Here is a 22,324-nt window from a genome sequence, read left to right as displayed (position 1 = left end):
GTTCTCTATAACTTGATAAATTAAGCAACGTTCAGCCTTGTCAGTACTAAGATGGGTGACTATTTGGAAATTCTAGGTGCTTATGTGCTCTCCGCCTATCCCTGCATTATTTCTAGTCGTCTTAGATTTCTCCTTACAACTGGAATCAGGCAGTGTTGATTCAGGAGTAGGGTGATTGGGGATTGTGCAAGTCTTTACTTACAATTACACGCGTAACGACCCTTACGGGGATACCCATTGTCTTTCGAGATTGAACAGAGGCTTTTATAACTTGATTCCATGTGTCAATGAGCTTATTAATATTTCGGTCATAAAATTCGTTAAGTTTTGATGAGAAACATGAACCTAACTCATGTTCAATCTCCTTTCGTTATGTTAAGCCAAAGCCACGTAGATAGTTTTGTAATCCTCGAAATAACTGCTAATCCGATAGAGCAAGATCAGGAGAATATGGAGGATGAGACAAGATTTTGCAATCAAATTCTCTCAATATAAAATGTCCAATTTACAAACCGGCAAAAATCTTTGCATCTATCTATCTATCTATCTATCTATCTATCTATCTATCTATCTATCTATCTATCTATCTATCAACTATGTATCCCTCTGTCTCTATCTATCTTTCTGTCTCTATTTTCATATCTATCTATCTATCTATCTATCTATCTGCGTCTATTTTCAAATATATGTATCTATCTATCCATCTATCTTTTACAGTTCCCCTATCTATCTACCTACCTATCTATAAATCTATCTATGTATCTTCCTGTCTTCCTGTTTATCTATCTATCTATCTGTCTATCTATCTATCTATCTATCTATCTATCTATCTCAACAATCTCTTCGATAGAGTAAATGCCACTTTGAAATATATTCTCTTGCGAACAAGGTGAAAAAAATCGACGCCATCTTTGTTTCCCAACAAATCGTTTTCCTTGAAAGAGTCTCAGTTTAACAATTGAGTATGTCTGTTTTCTTTCGTCCTTGGCAACGTGTGAATGACGCAGTTTGTTTGAAGCATAAAAAAAGGAAGAAAAAAAGTCCAGCTTTGGGGCATTTTATAGGGCGACAACTAACATGGTGTCACTAATTTCCGCTTATAAACTGCAGGTAACCACAGGATTTATAAATATACTAAAAGAATAACCATCACAAGAAAGATAAAATTAATTCAACAAACTACCGTTTTTCGCCGCTTTTTGAGGGTACATCGCTCCAAAACAAGGCAAGAAGCCACCTGATTTCAAAGTCAAAAACAAACCAACGACAAATGTTGGATAGCCTATCCTGTCTTGACAGAGTACAAAATAGACTTCGTGGGGGATGCCCTTTTCTCTACCCTGCAACCTCTCTCCCACAGAAGAGACGTTGCGAGCCTATCCTTGTTTTATCGTTATTTCCATGGCAAGTGCTCGTCTGAACTCCAATCTCTGGTCCCCCCTCGCCAATCTTTCACGAACAACACCCGTCTAGCTGAATCCACTGTGAAAAATTTCTCCCACTCTATATCTGTGCCTAAATCAAAACGCGGATTCCATGAACAAAGCTTCTTTCTTAGAACTGCACGCCTGTGGAACTCTGTTCCGTCTGCCTGCTTCCCCCTGGACTACAACTTGGATGTCTTCAAGTCCAATGTTAACAAATTCCTAATGAACCGCCCCCTTAATTAAACACTTTATCAAATCTCCACACTAACGTAATGTACTTGCAATAACCCTTATCCCTGAGTGGTTTCCGGGCCTTGATAAGTGGTGATCACTGTGTAAAAAAAAAGATGAGTTTCAACCCAGAAAACAGCAATTATTCCTTCTTTGTCGAAAACATTGCTAATAGAATTTGAGATTCAAAGGACAAAATGTTACCAAATAAAACCTAAACTTTCTACTCTCCTTTCTTCAATTTTCCTATTCTACATGTTAGATAAAACGAGACAAATATATTTATTTATAAAATGGAAAGTCACACATTTTAGAAAACATTTTTTATATAAATTTAATTTTTTTTACACAGGCATCACCACATTATCAAGGCCAAGAGACCACTCAAGCATAAGGGTTAAAGAGTGTACAGTAGAAATTAGACAATATAGTAATCATTAGTAATGAAAATTCGTTAAATTTGATAACTTATATGGAACGGCTCATCAAGAACTTATTTACGTTAGACTTGAACACAGCCATATTGTAGTCAGCCGGAAAGCAGGAAAACGGAAGACAATTCCACAGGCGTGTAGTTCTAAGAAAGAAGCTTTGTTCATGGAATCTACGTTTAGGTTTAGGCACAGATAAAGAGTGGGGGGGAATTATTGATAGACTTTTCAGCTAGACGAGTGTTTCTTGTGAAAGTTAGGCGAGGGGGATCATAGATTGAAGCTCAGTCAAACACTTTCCATAAAAATAACGACACATCAGAGACAAACTCGCAGCATCTCTTCTGTGAGACAGAGATTGCAGGGAAGAGAGAAGGACATCTCCTACGAGACTACGAAGTCTATTTTGAACCCTATCAAGGCAGGGCAAGTCCTTTCTAGCAGCAGTTTTGTTTATTTAAATTTAATTGAGAACATTTGAGAACCTGAAAACCTTACGAAATTATAAAATCATTTTTATTTACTTTTTGTTGTTGTTGTTGTTGTTGTTGTTAAAGTCCGAATTTTCGCAAATAACCTGGCTTTATCAAGAAGAGGATTAGACCGATTTAGTTTTTTTTACTTTTCCTTCATAATGCTGCTATTGAGAGGTCGAAGCCTCTCGAACTTTAACAAAAAAAAGTAAATAAATTTTTTTTTTATCATTTCATGACATTTTCAGTTTTTCAAATGTTATCATTTAAATTTAAATAAACAAAAATGTCTAAAATGCAAGACTCCTCATTTCTTAAATTTCCCCGAGCGATTACACACACTGATTTCAAACAGCACCGATACAAGACGGTTTTCTCTTTGGGAGGCTCGACCTCTTAATAACAACATTATGACAAAAAGAAAAGATAACTACCTTGGACTAACCTCTCCTTGATAAAGCCATGTTTTTGGCGAAAATTCGGACTTTAACAAAAAAAAATAAAAAAATAAAAAAAATAAGTAAATATCACTTCATCAAATTTTCAGGTTTTCAAATGTTCTAATTTATATTTATTTATGTCAATAAAATATAGTTTATTGGATAATAATATATGTTAATAAAAATATGTTTATTTATATTATATTAACGTTTTTTACTTAAAATTAGCACCAAATAAAGAATGTTTATTAACAATTAAAATCATTTTTAAGAAAACATATTTTCAAATTGGATGGATACTTTTATATCTACTTATGAATATAATTGAATTAAGACTTATTTCTAGAATCCTTATTCTAATTTTATTTAAAACTAGCAGTTCAGATCGGCTTAGCTCGGGCCCTATGTACTGTTCATAACTTTATGTGCATATATATATGTGCATATATATATGTGCATATATATCTGTATATATATGTATATATATATGTATATATATGCATATATATGTATATATATATATGCATATATATATGTATGTATGTATATATATGCATATATATATGTATATATATAGGTATATATATATTATATATATGTATATATTTGTATATATATAGTTCATGATTTTCTTTTGGATACAAAATTTAAATATTGCAATTGGGAAGGGAAGACTTTTATGATTCATGATTAAAAGTAAATTTGTATATATATAAATATATATATCTTCTCTCCAAAAAGGTGGGAATGAAGGGGAAGCAGGAGAAGAAAGAAAAAAGAATGGGGAGCCAGCTGACCGGTTTCGACCCTCGCTTCTCAAAGCTGTATCGAGGGAATTATTTTAAAATAAAGAATGAAAGCGATTAAAATGGCGTTTTATTTAATTTACGAGGAGAAAAAAAAAAGAAAAAAAAAGTGGGAAAACGATTAAAATAAAACAGCGTTATGGACGAATACCCTAGAGATTAATCACGTTCAAACCCAGGAGGCATTCCCTTTGCTTGCAAAGAGAAGGTTTTCTGAGTCGAACGTGAATGGTCTCCAAGATCTTGAGATGGTATAAAGAATGAGCACGACTAATAATAGTAAAAGAGTCCGTGCTAAAGTTTGCTGCATAAGACGGGTTTTTAAGTAAATGATCAGTAATTGAGGACCCGTATGTGTTAGTAACGTCATCAGTTGCCCGGTAGGTTCCATTCCTAATTTTACTGGGTACATGTTGTTGAATTCTTCCATATAACGTAAATGTCGTTCGACCCAAGTAGTTGCACCGCAACCACATTCAAAATTGTAAATAACGTTACTTTTATGGTGTGTGTGTGTGTGGGGGGGTAGAACGTCTTTTCGAGGAGATGGAAATAAAGTTATCGTAGAGAAAACAACACGCACATTGGCAGCAAAATAACATCCATGAACTGCTGAACTTATTCATGTAGTTGCTCTCGTATGCATGATTGAGTATATTAAGAAGTTCTTTTTTACATAGAAATAATTAGTCTTTTAATACAAATATAAAAAAATCTCAACTTTATAGATATATGGGTAAGACTGTAATTCGTCACTATTAATAAAAAAAATATATCAGTTTATTTTCATAATTCTTCGTTATAGAGATTCGCTGGTAATCAGCAAATGACGAAATGAGAAAGCCGATATTAAACATTAAAAGTAAATATTGAACTATTGAAAACTGCATTAAAATTAAAAGTTGGGGGTTATAGAAAAATCCTATATTATCATTAAAAGTCAATATTTAACTATTAAAAACGGCATTAAAATTAAAAGTTGGGTTTAACATTGACACCAGATATTATCATTAAAAGTCAATATTTAAGTATTGAAAACGGCATTAAAATGAAAAGTTCAGTTAACATTAAAATCCCATATTATCATTAAAAGTCAATATTTTACTTTACAATCGGGGATGAAAATTATAAACCTGATTTTAGCACCAAGAGCCAGTATTGATAATAAAAGTCACTATTGCTATAAAATGTGGGTATTTATCACAAAATGTCGAATTTGCATCAAGAATAGTTGATATTAAAGGTTGATATTTTTCATTAGTAAAATATCGACCTTTAATATTAACTAATATATTCGATATTAACTAATATATTCAATATTAACTAATATATTCAATATGACCTAATATATTCGATATTAACTAATATATTTGATATTAACTAATATATTCAATATTAACTAATATATTCGATATTGACTAATATATTCGATATTAACTAATATATTCGATATTAACTAATATATTCCATATTAACTAATATATTCCATATTAACTAATATATTCGATATTAACTAATATATTCCATATTAACTAATATATTCAATATTAACTAATATATTCGATATTAACTAATATATTCGATATTAACTAATATGTTCAATATTAACTAATATATTCGATATTAACTAATATATTCGATATTAACTAATATATTCAATATTAACTAATATACTCAATATTAAGTAATATATTCGATATTACCTAATATATTCAATATTAACTGATATATTCGATATTAACAAATATATTCGATATTAACTAATATATTCAATATTAACAAATATATTCGATATTAACTAATATATTCAATATTAACTAATATATTCGATGTTAACTAATATATTCAATATTAACTAATATATTCGATATTAACTAATATATTCAATATTAACTAATATATTCGATATTAACTAATATATTCAATATAGAAGGTCACTGTACGAAGATAACATATTCCAAAAATTACGAAATTTTATCAAGTAGTTTTGTTTCTTTATGAAAGAAAATCAAATGTGATGACGTGTCTGATGAGAGAGAAAATCGGCCGACATATTTAATCGAGATCGAGGTCGGACAACTCTATTCGGCCATTTCTTTTCTTTTCAAGGACTTGTCAAGTGCTTCTAAAATACTTTATCACTAAAAATCGTTAAATTTGATTTTCTTAAACAAAATATAATAAAACTTCCTGATAAATTTGTTTGAGTTTTGGAATGTAACATCTTCGATCCATCGCAAGTGCGTGCATGATAAATGTCTTCCTTTATTTTGGTTTATCAAAATACGGTTAAAATTAAATAAACACTAAATTTCTGTAGATAATATTGGTATTCTTGAGTTTAAATCATAACCAATTATCTAATTTAAAATTCAGAACTTTACATTAATAATCGATATTTTGCATTAACATTCGTCATTAATGTTTGGAAGGTTCTATTAACATTACGAATCGCCATTAAATATTAGCGCTATTTATGTCGCATTCGCATTTCGTACTCTGGAAATCAGGACAAACACACGAAATTTCACAATAAAAGAAAAAGAAACAACAACAACAACAACAGCAACAACAACATATAACGGCTTTCTTTTAAAATTAACGCCAAAAGCCGTCATACCGTAAACAACATTCGATTAAAATATGGCCGCCGACAATCATTAAGAGTCGGATCTTCGCGACAAATGTGAATATTTCTTGTAGCATTGTCAAAGAGACGCTTTATTTTTGCCATCATGGCGGTTTATGTATTCTTTATTCACACTTGATTCATCATCGACGAGAAACTAATTTTTTTTATTTTTTTTTTTATTCAATTTTCACCCCAAACAAGGCACAGTGCCACTTTGAAGCAGGGGGCTACTATTAGGGAATTAATTAGCGGGGTCATTATGAAGGGAGAAGAGTAGAAAGATGTTTGTTAACATTACACTTGAACTTCTGCATATCATTGCAGTTGGGAAAGCAGAATCCCGGAAGGGAGTTCCAAAGACCCGCAGTTCTGGGGAAGAAACTATTGGAGTAAAAGGCTTTCTTGCACCTAGGGATCTCCACTGTAAAGGGATGAGACTTAGTAGCTTGTCGGGTTTGTCGGGGGTAGTTACGTCGGGGAGGTACAAGTGTTTGCAGTTCGTCAGAGCATTCACCATTAAAGTATTTGTAGAACAGGCAGAGGGATGCAACATCTCGTCGATGGGACAGAGGTTGAAGCCCAGATGACAGTTCAGGACCTATCAGGTTTGCGACTCTTTTTTGAACCCTGTCCAGGAGCGAGAGACAAGCAGCAGATGCACCAGCCCAGATGTGACAACAGTACTCCATACATGGGCGAATGGTTGCCTTATAGAGGTATAGGATACTGGCAGGCGTAAGTAGTTTTCTAGCACGGTAGAGGGAGCCAACCTTCCTTGCAGCAACCTTGGCAATGCTCTCAATGTATCTATTCCAGTTCATATTCCCTGTAAACGTTAGGCCGAGGAGTTTAAAAGAAGTACTTTCAGGCAATGTGTTCTTGGCCATTGCTATTGGTGGTAGAGAAGGTTTCTTGTAGTTATTGAAGGAAACAAGCTTAGTCTTAGCAGCATTGAATGAGACCAACCATTTTTGTCCCCATTCCACTACGGATTGGAGGTCATCCTCTAGTGTTTCTGCCATTTTCTTGGATATGTGTTCATTTGTTTTCCCCTCATATCTGTTATAGAGAGTGGTGTCATCGGCAAATATACCCATCTCCGAAACAATATTATCAGGGAGGTCGTTTATGAATATCAGGAACAATAGAGGTCCAAGGATAGACCCCTGAGGCACTCCCGCATTTATGTCATATTGTTTGGATGTACGTCCGTCGAGGACAACTTTGATTTTTCTATTACTTAAGAAGGATTTAATTACGTTATGAATTCTTCCAGTGATTCCATATGATCTAATTTTCCTTAGAAGACCATCGTGCCATACCCTGTCAAAAGCCTTAGATATATCAAGGGCCACCGCTCTACCCTCCCCTGTTTTATCCAATGAACGGTATATACGTTCAGAAACTACAGTTAAGATATCTGCTGTTGAACGGGCTTGCCTGAATCCATATTGTTTGTCAGTCAAGAGTTTAGCAGCTGTTAGGTGCTGGACTAGGGCTTTATTAACTAAGGACTCAAATATTTTGGCGAAAAGCGGGAGGAGGCTAATGGGGCGATAATTTAGTGGGTCAGTTCTTTCACCAGAATTCTTGAAGACTGGTACCACAGAGGCGGTTTTCCAGCAGTCGGGAAAACAAGATTCGTTAAGGCATTTATTGTAAAGTTTGGACAGAACTGGAGCAACCTCGGCAGAGCATTTTTTTAATAGCACAGCCGGGATGAGATCTGGTCCACATGCTTTAGAGGTGTCTAGGTTTTTTATAATAGCATGTACCTGAGAAGGGGTGATTTTCAAGTCGTCAAGTGTGGCGTCTGTTCGCAGAGGAAAATCAGGGAGTGAGTGGTGTACCGAGTTCAGTGTGGAGTTTGAGGCAAACCGACTGGCAAGCAGATTAGCCTTGTCAGTTGCCGTGCAAGCAACCTCATGATTGTTTGTTAGTGGGGGAATAATTGACTGTCCATTATTAACTACGCTGTTGTAGATTTTCCAAAAATCCCGGGTTCCTAATTTCTGTGCTTCGATGCGCTTTCTGGTGGTTTCAGAGTAATCTGACTTAGCTGTGTCTATCACTCTCTTACAATTATTTCTAGCTTCTATAAACTTCTGTTTATTTGAGCTGGACTTATGTCGGTTGAATCTGCGGAACGCATGCTGCCTTTGACAAATGGCAGCTGCACAAGCAGAAGTAAACCATTGGGGGGAGTGGGGCTTGCTATAGTATTTCCGTGCGGGAACATGTGCTTCAATAGCAGTTTTGAACCATTCAGTTGTCTCATTTGCACACTGTTCCGCTGGAAGAGTAAAGATATTTTGCCATGGGGCATCTCTGATGAGCTCCCTGATGGCTTCCCAATCAGCCTTTTTGTAATACCTCGTTGTTTTGAGTAGTGGGTCTTCAGTTTTAGGGCGAGAATTTAGGCTGATTTCTACCATTATCACAGCGTGATCAGCATTCCCGAGTGGGCTATGGGCATTTGTTGTACAGTCATTGGGAACTGTTGTCAGAAAGAGATCTAGAAGTGAGGCATGTTGATCGTGCTGGTCTGGGAAACGTGTCGGAAATGTAACCATCTGAGATAGGGAATGAGATATAGAGAAGCTATATGTGGCGCTACCAGCTACGTCTGTGTGATTTGAGAATCCTAGCCAGTTACTGTGGTGGACATTGAAGTCACCAAATACATGTATTTGTGCGCTAGTATCGAGGGAGAGTGCTATATCTATGCTGTCTGAGACTTTGTTTATTAGGGTACAGTCTTGGTTTGAGGGAGAGCGGTAGAGAAAATATAAGTAGCTAATATTGTGTTGCATATTTAGTCTGAAGCACATAAAGGCCTGGCCCTCTGATTCTAGTTTTATTTCTCTAGTTAGGGGGAGGGTGTTTCGAATATAGACTCCAAGTCCATGCATATGTCTGTCCGAGTCCTTACGGTAGAGTGGGAGATAACCAGGCATGTTAAAGTGGTTAGAGGGTATGGAGGATTAACAAATTAACATATATAGCGTTCGATTCCGATCTATATTACTTTTAGCATTATCTATCAATCTATCTATCTATCTATCTATCTATCTATCTATCTATCTATCTATCTATCTATCTTTAGCATTATCTATTTATCTATCTATCTGTCTATTTATCTATCTATCTATCTACACATTTATCTATCTATCTATACATTTATCTCTCTCTCTCTCTATATATATATATATATATATATATATATGTATAGTAATTTATAAAATATATATGGCGATTAAGCTACACTGAATATTCCGCGTTTCATCCACTAAATTACTAACTAGCTCTACCTACGTATTGAGCACTTTTGAAGTAAATACTTAAAGTTTACGCATAAATCTATACTATCGTATATTAATTTTATGAGAGTAAATTAAGTAGTTATACATTCGTATATATATATATAATATATATATATATATATATATATATATATATATATATATATATATATATATATATATATATATATATATATATATATATATATATCCGGGTTTTCCTAAAATGAAAATCTATTTAACAAAAATAAAAACCACTACAATGAGACTCTAAATTCTACAATGGGAAAATTAAATTCACAGAGAAAGTTAATGATAAAATTAATAGGATAAACCACACAATTTAATATAACAATGAAGAAAAGAGGTAACGCCAAGAAGGAAAAGAGGCTTAAGAATAGTAATAAAGATAAAAAGAAAGAAGTCAATAACAATGCGCAAAGGCATAGGAATATCAATAAAGTTAAAAATAAGGGAAATAGACAAAAGAAACAAGTCTGGTTCAACCCCCTTACAGCGAGCATATCGTAAACAATATCCTTAGGGAATTCTATAAAATATTCGAGAAAAACTTTCCACCTGATAACAGACTAAGTAAAATAATAGACAGGAACATCGTCAAGCTATCATTCTCGACCGCAGCAAACCTTGCAAGAACATATAATAGGCGCTTACAATAGTAAAATACTAAATAGTAATAATGAAAAGTGAAGTAGATTCAGGGAGAAAATGCAATTGTAGGGTACTGAATGAATGCCCATTGGGGTAATTACTTGATCTCTGAAGTTGTATACAAATGTGAGGTTAAAGTTGATAACAGTAGGAAAGTATACTTTAGGGTTACGAGTGGGACGTTCAAGGACAGATACAAAAACCACATAGCATTATTTAAAACTGGACATATGAATGAACCTAAGAGTGATAGAAACAATAATGTGTATCAGAATAGAATAAAAGTAATTATCAAAAACACAAAGAAGAACACAACTGCCTTAGGGGATTGGATCAGAGGACTACGTAGAAATAATAAGGGATTCGAAATAAAATGGTCAATAGTAGACAAGCGTAGAAGATACCGACCTAGTAAGTCCAAAAGATGCAACCTATGCTTACCTGAAGTTTACTCCAAAGATAAAAAATAAACAAAAAATAAGATGCCATACAAAGTTGTCTTCACAGAAATAAATTCCTACCCTTGAGACTTAAACCTGGGTAGAATAAACTCAAAATAGGTATCATCACTAGACATCCTATGTAAAATATAGAAAGCACACACGTATTTAACATTGAAAATAAAAAGGACTAAGTAACGATTACACTGAATAGGAAGAATAGTAATTACTTTACCGGAATAATAGTTTTGGAAACTTAGCTCAACAATTAAGTAGATAAAATAGTTATTATTCATTATGGGGGTCATAGAGTAGATGTGGTTTTATCGTTTATTGGTCCCGTAAAAAAAAAACAATGGTGAATACGAAATAATATTTTGCAGACAAATATAATAATGGAAGATCATAAAAGATATGAAGTCAAATAAACAAGAAAAAAAAAAGAAATTCACAGTTACCTACCCTTAACTGGGTTTACTCAATTAGGATCTCGGATATAAACACTGAAAACGATAAATGCACTAATAAATTACTAATTCTTAAATTAACTAGTATGAAAAGTAGGTTTCACCATCGTAATCAAAATAATCCTTTGAAATAAATTTTTAAATAACAACCAAAGAACTAAAATTGTAAAGAAAATACAAACAAAACATCGCATGATAAGAAAAGAAAATAGTTAATTTAGTGTCTGAAGCAACCGCCTAACATTCAATATCAAGTAAAATATAAAACCATTTGAGATGATTAGCAAATCGGGATGACTTTTAATACATTTAAATGTAAATCTTTGAGATTAAAAAAATTAATCCCTCAATATTTTTTTGAATAAATTAAATTAGCAATTTAGAGTCATCCCCCTTTCAAATAGATTTTATAAATTATTTTGTCGAAGTGTAAATAAAAGTTTTACAGTAATAAATACAATTCGTTAGCATCCTAAGATATTAATAGAAAATATATATCTGTTTTATTTTAAACAACCACATTGCAGTAACTCCCAGGTTAAAATTAAAATCGATATGTAATATCGAAAAATAACAAAATACGAAACTTTCCAAGTGTGATTTTGAATTTAGATTGAACACTAAAATTAAACCGAACTACTTGAGATTGAGAAACAAATAAAAAACAAATTTAATTAATAAACTATAAACCTTCTTATTTCAAAATAGTTCAGATTTAACAATTCTCGCTGTAATTTAGAACAGATATACGAAAATAGGACCCCCTCCAAAAAAAACACACACCGGTTGTTGATTAATTAAAAGCATAATAAGACAGTTCATACTGCTTGATACAGTTAATAACACAATAATAATAATGTGTTAACATACGTATTAACGCTGTATTTTTTTCAATTTATCTGATGAGATGTTTACCAAGAAAATTTTAAATAACATAAAATTTAAAATTCTCTCTCTCTCTCTCTCTCTTTCTCTTTCTCTCTCTCTCTCTCTCTCTCTATATATATATATATATATTAGCAAAAGTATCCGTCGTTGATCGGTTTTTCTTTTTTTCAAAATAACATATATATATATATATATATATATATATATATATATATATATATATACTAGCAAAAGTACCCGTCGTTGACTGGGTTCAAAAAACAGTCTACAGAAAATGGACTCTGATTTATGAAAGTATGATAGGTTATGAAAAGGAAGGGTTGTAAAGAGATAGCTTTGAATTTGGGGGTATCAAAACCAAAGCAAAATATGATGAAAGTAAAAATAAAATCGATACACCCCATAATTTATTATACCATACCCGTTCACACTGAAACACTTATCACAATATTCTGTGGATCTATATTAAAAAACCTTGTTAAACTTTGTGACATATTTCCATTCTATGGAGGTCAGGCGCGAACGAACACCCCATAATTTTATTATACCATGTTTCTTCAAACTGAAACATAATTATCAAAGTATACTTACGCAGATAGATATGAAAAGTCTTTATTAAAGTTTGTGTCTATTTCCATTCTATGGAGGCCAGGCGCGAACGCAGACCTCACAATTTTATTACACCATCCCTATTTAAGTTAAAACATACTTATCAAAGTATTATTATGTCCATCGATATAAAAACACTTGTAAACGTTTTTTTTTAATTTTTAATTTTTTTATTTCCATACTTTGTGGACCAGTCGCGTACGCAGACCCCGCCATTTTAATGAATCATCATTATGCCAGATCAAACATACCCATTCCTGTGTCTCGATATATCTTCTATCATTATATGTGATCAGTTTTCTATAATAGTCAACCATATAGGAGCCTATTCGTGACCAGACACACACAGACGTTCAGCTTTATATTATATTATATTATATTATATTATATATATATATATATATATATATATATATATATATATATATATATATATATATATATATAGTAATCCGTAGAGATCCTATTTCGCTTCATCATAGTTCTTTAGTGTGGCTAGAGAGGCACCTGATTCAAGCCGGGATCGATCACACAGTCATTCAATCGACAGTAGCATTTCAAAGCTTCTATAAACATTGACATCCACTACAGAGTGCTCCGTTTGTGTTTATTAAGATAATTGTATTATCGCAAATAGTAGTTGGTGATATTATCCATCTTACTAAAACCGATAAGGCAGCCTATATAATTGCTTTAAAGTATTATTATTATTTTTTAAAATGTGGCTATGTGTATGTACATATATGTTTGACTTAGAATTGGTGGTGAGTATTAGCTTTTAAGACTGGCTTAAGATTTCGAATTTACACTTAAAATAATCGATGCTTTTAAGGGTCGAGGATTATAATAATTCAAATATGTGTTTGATTATTTTAGCATACTGCACTTTGTTTATTTCTGAACGTGAACGAAGCAAGACACTCTAAAATAAACAATCTATCTATTTATCTATCCATATTTTTCATTTTTAATATATATATGTATATATATACAGGGTGGTCAAAACGTCAGGTAACATGTTAAAGGTAGAAAAAACAATATGATCCATTATAATCTCTATTTGTTTAATATTATTTGTTTAAATATTTGAGTGTAATATATAAACTACCCCTCCTGATTTCTGGCGGATAGCGTTTATGGCAAGAAGCCTGATACAATAGCGTCTTTAAAGTTATTTATTGAAGAGGAGATTGCGCGGATATCAGCTGACATGATTACACGTGTTACACAATCAGTGGTTAATCGCTTCCAGCGATTGATAGAGAGAAATGGACGACAATTAACAAAATAAACATATTTCATGTTTGTTTCATTTTATATTTCAATGTATGGTACTCTTAAATATACGTGTATTGCTAATATGGTTTTTCTTTAAAATGTTACCTGACTTTTTGGCCACCCTGTATATATATATATATATATATATATATATATATATATATATATATATATATATATATATATAATATTTTCACAAAATGAAGACAATAAAAATCCTGATGTCATCATCTTCCCCAACGGGGATATATATGTGACTGAGGACTGCTTGTGAATTTCATAAACCCATGGAACTTCCTCTTTGGGAGGAAGCTGTTTTAACCCGCATTGTGTTGGTGCCGTTTCATTATTCCTTCGAGCATGTTATAGTGTTGTATCATCAACAACTCGAACAAAATATTATCAGGGAGGTCATTAATGAATATAGGAATAGTAGTGGTAGTAGTAGGAGGATAATTTGTCAAAACTATAAAAATCGTTCCAATCTACAAGGATTTTTCGTTTACAGACCAATCACGTATAATATACGTTACGCGGCACTAAGAGAACATCTTCTTTGCTTTCGAGAAATACGGACAATGCAGATTTTGTAGTCATTAAAAATATACAACAGAAATAGGTTAGCTGTTCTCATACAGTTATCTCCCTTGTCGTCTTTTGTCATGTTTTCACATCGGCCAAACCAAAAAGAAAATGTGTGAACTAATTGATTAATCGATACAAACATTCGATTATTAGTTTTTCTTCAGATTTGATAAAAAAAAAGTAATCAATTAGATTAACGTTGTGGAAATATTTGTCCAATGGCGTTAAGGTATGTGTGTGTGTGGGGGGGCGGCACAAAGAGTTTTCTTCTTTTCTTAAATACCTTTTCCTTTCTTTTGTTTTTTCATTTCCGGAGAGCTCAACATGAAGGAAAAGCAATTACAACAAATATTGACAATCGATTAAATCGCAATTAACTCTAAATTGGTTGATCAGTTTATCGATTTCCCGATTTCGTCTCCGCATGTTTTATTTCATGGGCATTTTTCTAGAGAACGGATCGAAGTTAAACTTAAGAAACTTTACACCAACTGTCAATCGATATTTATAATTCGAGAATTCCCTCAGCGCCAGGCTGTTGGTCACTTGCAGGCATCTAAGCAAATAGTTGGCAGTTGGTGTACGATTGGATTTGATTTCGACACCATAGACATTATAATCCGCGATATTATCATTAATGAATATCTCTGATAGTATAGAACCTGTAATTGTACCCTATGTAGTTTCTGAATTTTAGCTAGATATACGAAAAGCAATTCACATAAATTAAGACGTTAATTAGTTTTACGTTAGGTGCAAAAAGTTATCTGTAGTTAAATTGACTCCACCCTGTTAGCCTTTACCGTAGCCTCTCACTAACAGACGTGATGTTGCTAGTCTCAATCATTTTTATAAATACTATTATAGAATATGTTCTTCAGAATTGATTAATCTATTCTCTGCTTCTTTTGTTCCAGCTGGTTTTGATATTATCATTGTAATACAGCTTCCCATTAAAGCTTCTTTCTAAAAATAAAGGAAACACAAACGTGTGGAATTATTTCGCTACTATCTGTTTCCCTCCTACCTATAACCTTGCTCCTTTCATATCCAGCCTTTGCGATGATCTTCTTTCGTTTTTGTTAGCTTCTTACATCAAGTGACTTCACGCTTAGTTTGGAGCGATTTCCATTAGAAACAAACAGAAAGAATTATGAATTCCTTTAAATAATAGACTAATTGTAGCCACCCTGCAGTAGAAGTAATTCTTGAAAGCATGACTTTTCCTATTGTTGACATATATTTTTAGTCAATTAAATACAATTTTTTATATTACAAGTTGCCTGGGCCAAACTAAGTAATTTTTAAAACAAATATAAACAAAGTACGGCATTATATTGCCTATAACATAGCAACTAAAAATTGCCTAGTCCAAACAAAAGTTTAATTTGTAAGACTAAATACTATTTAGTTCTAATAAAGAAGGTGAATTAATAGACTGGGTAAACAATAAATTATAACGAAGTACCATATAATATTGCTAACAACATGGTACAGCCATAACAAATAAAAATTGGCAAGTAAAATAAAAATTGATTTGTCAGCCTAAATGCTATTTAGGCCCAATAAACAAGGTGAATCAATAGACTGGGTAAAGTAATTTAAAAAAATAAATTATAACATGGTGCAACAATCTATATATCTATAACAGTGAGAATGTGTGTGTGAGAGCATTTCTCAACCTATATACTCAATGGATTTTTAATCTACAGATTTGAAATTTGGTATATAGGGTATTCAGACAAGTGGAAACCATTTTTAATCGGTTTTATCTGGAAAAAGGGGGTGTTATGGAGGTCAAAATTGAAAAATTGGTGCGTGGATGCCGTCGAACTGGTTTCTGTTTGCTAACTGCTCCACGACTGTGCATGCGCTAATGTTTCATATGTTAAGAATAAGGTTTGAAACAATATTTGGAGATAGTGTTCAGTTGGCCTAATGGTTATCGTACTTTACTCACTTTTTTTTAGATTTTAGTTTCGATCTCATTTCGAGTATTTTTTTTTATTTACATGAAGTGAAGTGTTTGGAAAAAAACGTAATAATTGCATGCACATGTTTCTGTTTCTTTCTGTTTTTTTAATGCCATTAAAAAAATGTAACGTTACGTTTAGTACCGGACAATGCTGGGTACATATGCTAGTCTACTAACAAATAAAATTTGCAAGCTTAAATGCTATTTGGGTCCAACCAATAAAGGTAAATAAATAGATCGAGTAAAATAAAAAAAAATATAGAGAACTGGTTGTATATAGCTGGCGTTGTCAGGTTGAAAAATATAGACAGGCGGAGGGTTTAGTCACATACTATTTAAGACACACCGTATATCCTAACTTCTTATGGTTTTCCTGAAAGTGGATTACATCTTGGATTTATGAAAGCATAAAATTCATCAATTTTTTCTATGAAAATTAAACCAAAAATAGCTGAAAAGGGAAATAACTCTCACATCTTAAATTCCTACAATTATTTCCATTTTTAAATGCAAACTAACTTAAAAATAAAACTTTAATAATATTCCTAAATCGAACAATGAAGAAATTATTTTGCAACAAACAAATCATAATTTGGAGCAAATTTTTAAAACAGATTTTCTTTAATGGAATATGCAAATGAGGTTACTGCTTGAATGCAAATTTACTTTGAACATATACTTTATATAGAAATCTTGCTGGAATGTATGCGTATAAACGTTCGTTTTCAGTAAAAAATTAATTTGTGAACAAGTGCACCTTTTGTACATATTAATCAAATTATGAACAAACAAACATGAATTCAACATGATTATAAAAGGTTACAGTATTATATTGCCAATAACATAGTACGTCAATAACAAATAAAATAAGGCTACTCAAAAGTAAAATGTGATTTGTCAACCTAAAATACTATTTTGGTCTAATACCACAAAGATTAATTAGTATGTCGAGTAAAGTAAATTCTTTGAATAAATTCTAACAAATTACATGATTTTATTGCAAATAACATAGTTCAACCATAACAAACGAAAATTGTCAGAAGCAAAAATTCATTTGTTAGCTTGACGGTTTTAATTATAGCAAATTTTGAATGACCCATCTTTGGCTTGACACACATGTTATGGAAGAGTAGTAGAAGATTTTTACCTTTGTCCTTTAGGCCTCATATTCCACGAGCGATGTTTCTGACAAAAACGGATGATTGCTGTTTTCTGAGTACGAATCTACCCATCCAACACTGTTGGAATATGAGGTATCTAATGTGGCTAGCTTTTGACTTTTGTTTTTCTTTTTTTTATTTCATTTTTTATACCAGGAGGTTTTATACATTGTCTGGAGCGATTTTCCTATAAAATTATAAACTACTACTACTACTACTACTACTACTACTACTACTACTACTACTACTAAAAGTCTTGGAACAATTACGAATCTATTTCTCCTCCATAATTCTCCCCACTCACATTCTCTGAATTCGGTTTTGTTTATTCTTATTAATTTGTACTGCAATTCACTTTTTTAAGTTCCAAAACACAGTGCCAATTGAGTTGTTTCCCTTTGTTGATGTTTATTTTTAGTATGTTTAAAAAGGAATGAACTTACCAGTTGTCTAGGCCAAACGAAATAATTTGAAAAATAAATAATAGCAAGTACGCTAATAATATCTATTATCTAGATTATTTGAACTACTATATTTCGGCCGATGTAATCTCCAACCTTCTTCACGGAATTTCATATGGATTTTTTAAATTTAATCCATGCGGGTAACAAGCTCTGGTTCGCTCAGCCATGGCCGGGTACAAGTCTTAAATAATTCGCAATTAAATTCTTCATATCGCCTTCAACCTCAGGAAAACTGTTCATCATAGCTATAGTTAGTACTTTATCCCTTACATCACGGATCCTTGGAAATAAATTTTCCCGAGCTCGACAAAATACATCTGAAAAAAGTCGAAGGTTACATCAGTCAGACGTTGTGTAAATAACACTCAAGATGAGAACAGTAGATGAACACTCAAGATGAGTCCAAATAATTAAAAATAAAACATGTTATCTCTAACATTAATACATAATGTAATGAAATCCTTCCTAAGTAAGAGAAAAACCCAAGTTGTCCTCGACGGTCGTACATCTAAACAATATGATATAAATGCGGGAGTACCTCAGGGGTCTATCCTTGGACCTTTATTATTCCTAATATTCATAAATGACCTCTCTGATAAAATTGTTTCGGAGATGGGTATATTTGCCGATGACACCACTCTCTATAACAGGCATGAGGGGAAAACAAATGAACACATATCTAAGGAAATGGTAGAAACACTAGAGGATGACCTCCAATATGTAGTGGAATGGGGGCAAAAATGGTTGGTCACATTCAATGCTGCCAAGACTAAGCTTGTTTCCTTCAATAACTACAAGACACCTTCTCTACCCCCAATAGCAATGGCCAAGAACATATTGCCTGAAAGTACTCTTTTTAAACTTCCCGGCTTAACGTTTACAGGGAACATAAACTGGAATAGATACATTGAGAGCATTGCCAAGGCTGCTGCAAAGAAGGTGGGCTCTCTTTACTGTGCGAGAAAATTACTTACACCTGAAAGTATCTTGTACCTCTATAAGGCCACCATTCGCCCATGTATGGAGTGCTGTTGTCACATTTGGGCTGATGCATCTGCTGCTTGTCTCTCGCTCTTGGACAGAGTTAAAAAAAGAGTTGCCAACCTGATAGGTTCTGAACTGTCATCTAGGCTTCAGCCTCTGTCCCATCGACGAAATGTTGCATCCCTCTGCTTGTTCTACAAATACTGTAATAGTGAATGCTCTGACGAACTGCAAGCACTTGTACCTCCTCGACGTGACTACCCCCGACAAACCCGACAAGCAAATAATCACACCTTTTCACAGTAGAGATCCCTAGGTGTAAGAAATCCTTTTACACCAATAGTTCCTTCTCCAGAACTGAGAGTCTTTGGAACTCTCTTCCGGGATTCTGCTTTCCCAACTGTACTGATATGTAGAAGTTCAAGTTTAATGTGAACAAACATCTTTCTACTCATCTCCGTTCATAATGCCCCCGCAAATTATGTCCCCGATAGTAGCCCCTACTTCAAATTTGCACCGTGTCTTGTTTGGGGTGAAAATTGAATAAAAAAACTACCTTCATCGAAAGAATTCATGAACAGGTGCGTTAATATATAGCAAATAACGCCTCAGGACTAAGATCACAGTATAGTACCTGTTCTGATGCGACACTTAAGTTTATTTGCCCTTAGTCAATGTAAGGGAAACCCTTCTATAATAAGGCAATTTTTATTTTTGCCTTCTTCCAGAGAGCCTCTTTTCGGGGAACTGATTTTCCCCCACATAAAAACGACCTTGTGTCATATTTTGCTCTTGTGGAGAAACAAATAAACGCCATTAGAAAATTGGCTAGTAAAAACCAAAGTTTGATACGTCAGCTTAAAGAGTTATTTTGGGTTGACAAACCCGACAAGACAACTTTATATGTTTTATAAGTCGCATGGCTATGTACGACGTATTGACGCTTCCTCAATAATTTGAATCAATTTTTTCTAACAATGACAGCATTTCAGCGGATGCCTTCAAGCAATTTCCAGAAAGGTTTGAGAGTTTCGTGGACGAAAATGAAAACGAAAAAGAAAAAAAGTCTGGAGAAATAGAAGATGTAATCACAAGTAGAATCTACTTACAGGATCATGAAAGACCCATTCATACGGGTTAGACAGCATAGCCAGGTTTCTAGCCTAAAAAAGAATAAAAAACGAGAAATTATATAAATCAATAAAGAAATACAATACGATATTCTGTATCGGTTGGATTGGAAATGACATTTTCTGTCTTTTTTAGATTTTGGAAACTAAATTGGATGTCATAAGACAAAAACTGTTGGACGTTTATGTCTGAAACTTGGTGGGCAAGTTATACAAGATAATTTATTTGTATAAAAAATGGCACAACTGTGTAAACCGTTATAATTATAAATTACCGGATGTTGCAATAATGTTATGAAAGCAAAATGGAGGTTAAAATGTATGCGCAACTTCTCGCGTCCCCGTTTACACACGTCCCTTTCTCATCCCCCATTTCATCTCCAACCAGACATCGTTATTAATAATAGCAATAATGTAAGTCATTCACTATTCTTTATATCTAATAGATAACATCCGAAATTGCAGAAAACCCGACTTATGTCCATCCCCTGAAGAAACCGGGCCTAGCTACTCCTTCCCAAAAGAAATTAAGAGATATAATTGTATTTTTTTTTATATTACTAGCAATTCTGCCCGGCTTTGCTTGGACCTTATGTACTGTTCATAACTTTATGTGCATATGTATATATATATTAAAAAGGCTGACTCATGTCTAGGTAACTTACATCTAAAATTTCAAGTGTTTCCACCTAAAATTGGCGGAGGAGTTTGGTAGAGTTTGCAAAGATCAAGTCTTTTGAACTTTGGCCCCTTGGCAGTAAAATTTTCGACTAAAAACCGATTAAAATGATCGCCTTATGTTTGAATACACTTTCTGCAAAATTTCAAATGTTTAGACAGAAAATTGGCTGAGTAATTTGGTAGAGACCACAGAGGTCAATTTTTTTTTCAAAAGTTGACCCCGATTTTGACTACTTAACATGTTTTGAGCTCAAATTAAATTAAAAAGTTTGAGCCATGTCCAAGTAACCTACATTTAAATTCAAGTGTTTAGACCTAAAATTGACGGAGAGTTTGGTAGAGTTTTCATTGGCCAAATAGTTGGACTTTGACCCCTTGACAGCGAAATTTCTGGCCGAAAACCGATTAAAAAGATTTTCCCAAATCTCAATACCCCTTATGTCAAATCTCGAGTCTGTAGACTGAAAATTGACAGAGTAGTTTGTTGGGGAAATGTGCACACACAGACACACACAGACAGGCAATTTCACTTTTATAGATATAGAGATTCATGCGAGACAACCCCGGTTATGAATTAATCATTTTGTGGGTGTTTGTTTTGACGTTTTTTGTTTTTAACAAGACATATGCACACACATACAGACATACTAATATTCCTGGTAAACCAAGTGCAAAAGAGATCCAGACAATTGCACTTAAGGCAACAGCGAGGATACTAAAAAGAGCTCTCGGTTGGTTTCAATAAAAAGCGGGGCAATGTTTGCAGCTGGTTTGGCTGTCCCATACCCAGCATTACAATTTCAAAGGAAGAAAAATAAAACTTAAAAAAAAAATACTTGAATTCTTACTAGACACTATCCTCCAGTGTCTAAGTTCTATCTGTGCAGCGGTTCGTCAGTAGGTTAATCTGGTATGAGGATAACGTAAACGCAACGCAACATGCGGCCGCAGCCGAGACTGAATTCATCACACGCGTTTGTAGTGTAATTCAAATTTTGTCTGTAGCTGAATACTTGATGCTTTGCCAGGGCTATCAAGGATATCTTTTATCATGACGCTATCACTAGATGACGTACCTACCACGGTTTAAGAGAGGCCTATCTATCCTGGAGAGAAGGATAGATACTCCACCAGACAAGATAAATTCTTGTCCTGGAATCCAGTAACACCAAGAGACAGAAATAAAGATATGCTATAACATATTTTACTCGCCAATAACTGGTTAATTAGAGAAAAAGGATAATTAATA

The 22,324-nt window shown here is 33.3% G+C and overlaps 1 protein-coding gene across 1 annotated transcript in view; it reads right to left on the bottom strand.

The window, feature by feature from the left end:
• LOC145259284 (glutamate receptor 2-like) overlaps positions 1 to 22,324 on the bottom strand; it is a 426,938-nt gene that overhangs the window by 59,459 nt on the left and 345,155 nt on the right. The window contains exon 5 of the mRNA XM_080117152.1: positions 20,374 to 20,427. Within this exon, the coding sequence (XP_079973278.1) occupies positions 20,374 to 20,427 (54 nt within the window). The remainder of the gene's footprint in view (positions 1 to 20,373; positions 20,428 to 22,324) is intronic.

The sequence above is a fragment of the Euprymna scolopes genome, chromosome 34, assembly GCF_053919585.1.
Source record: "Euprymna scolopes isolate OS-2025 chromosome 34, ASM5391958v1, whole genome shotgun sequence".
Classification (NCBI taxonomy): Eukaryota; Metazoa; Mollusca; class Cephalopoda; order Sepiida; family Sepiolidae; genus Euprymna; species Euprymna scolopes.
The sequence above is the reverse complement of the archived record's forward strand: the minus strand, read 5'-3'. Positions and strand labels throughout refer to the sequence as shown.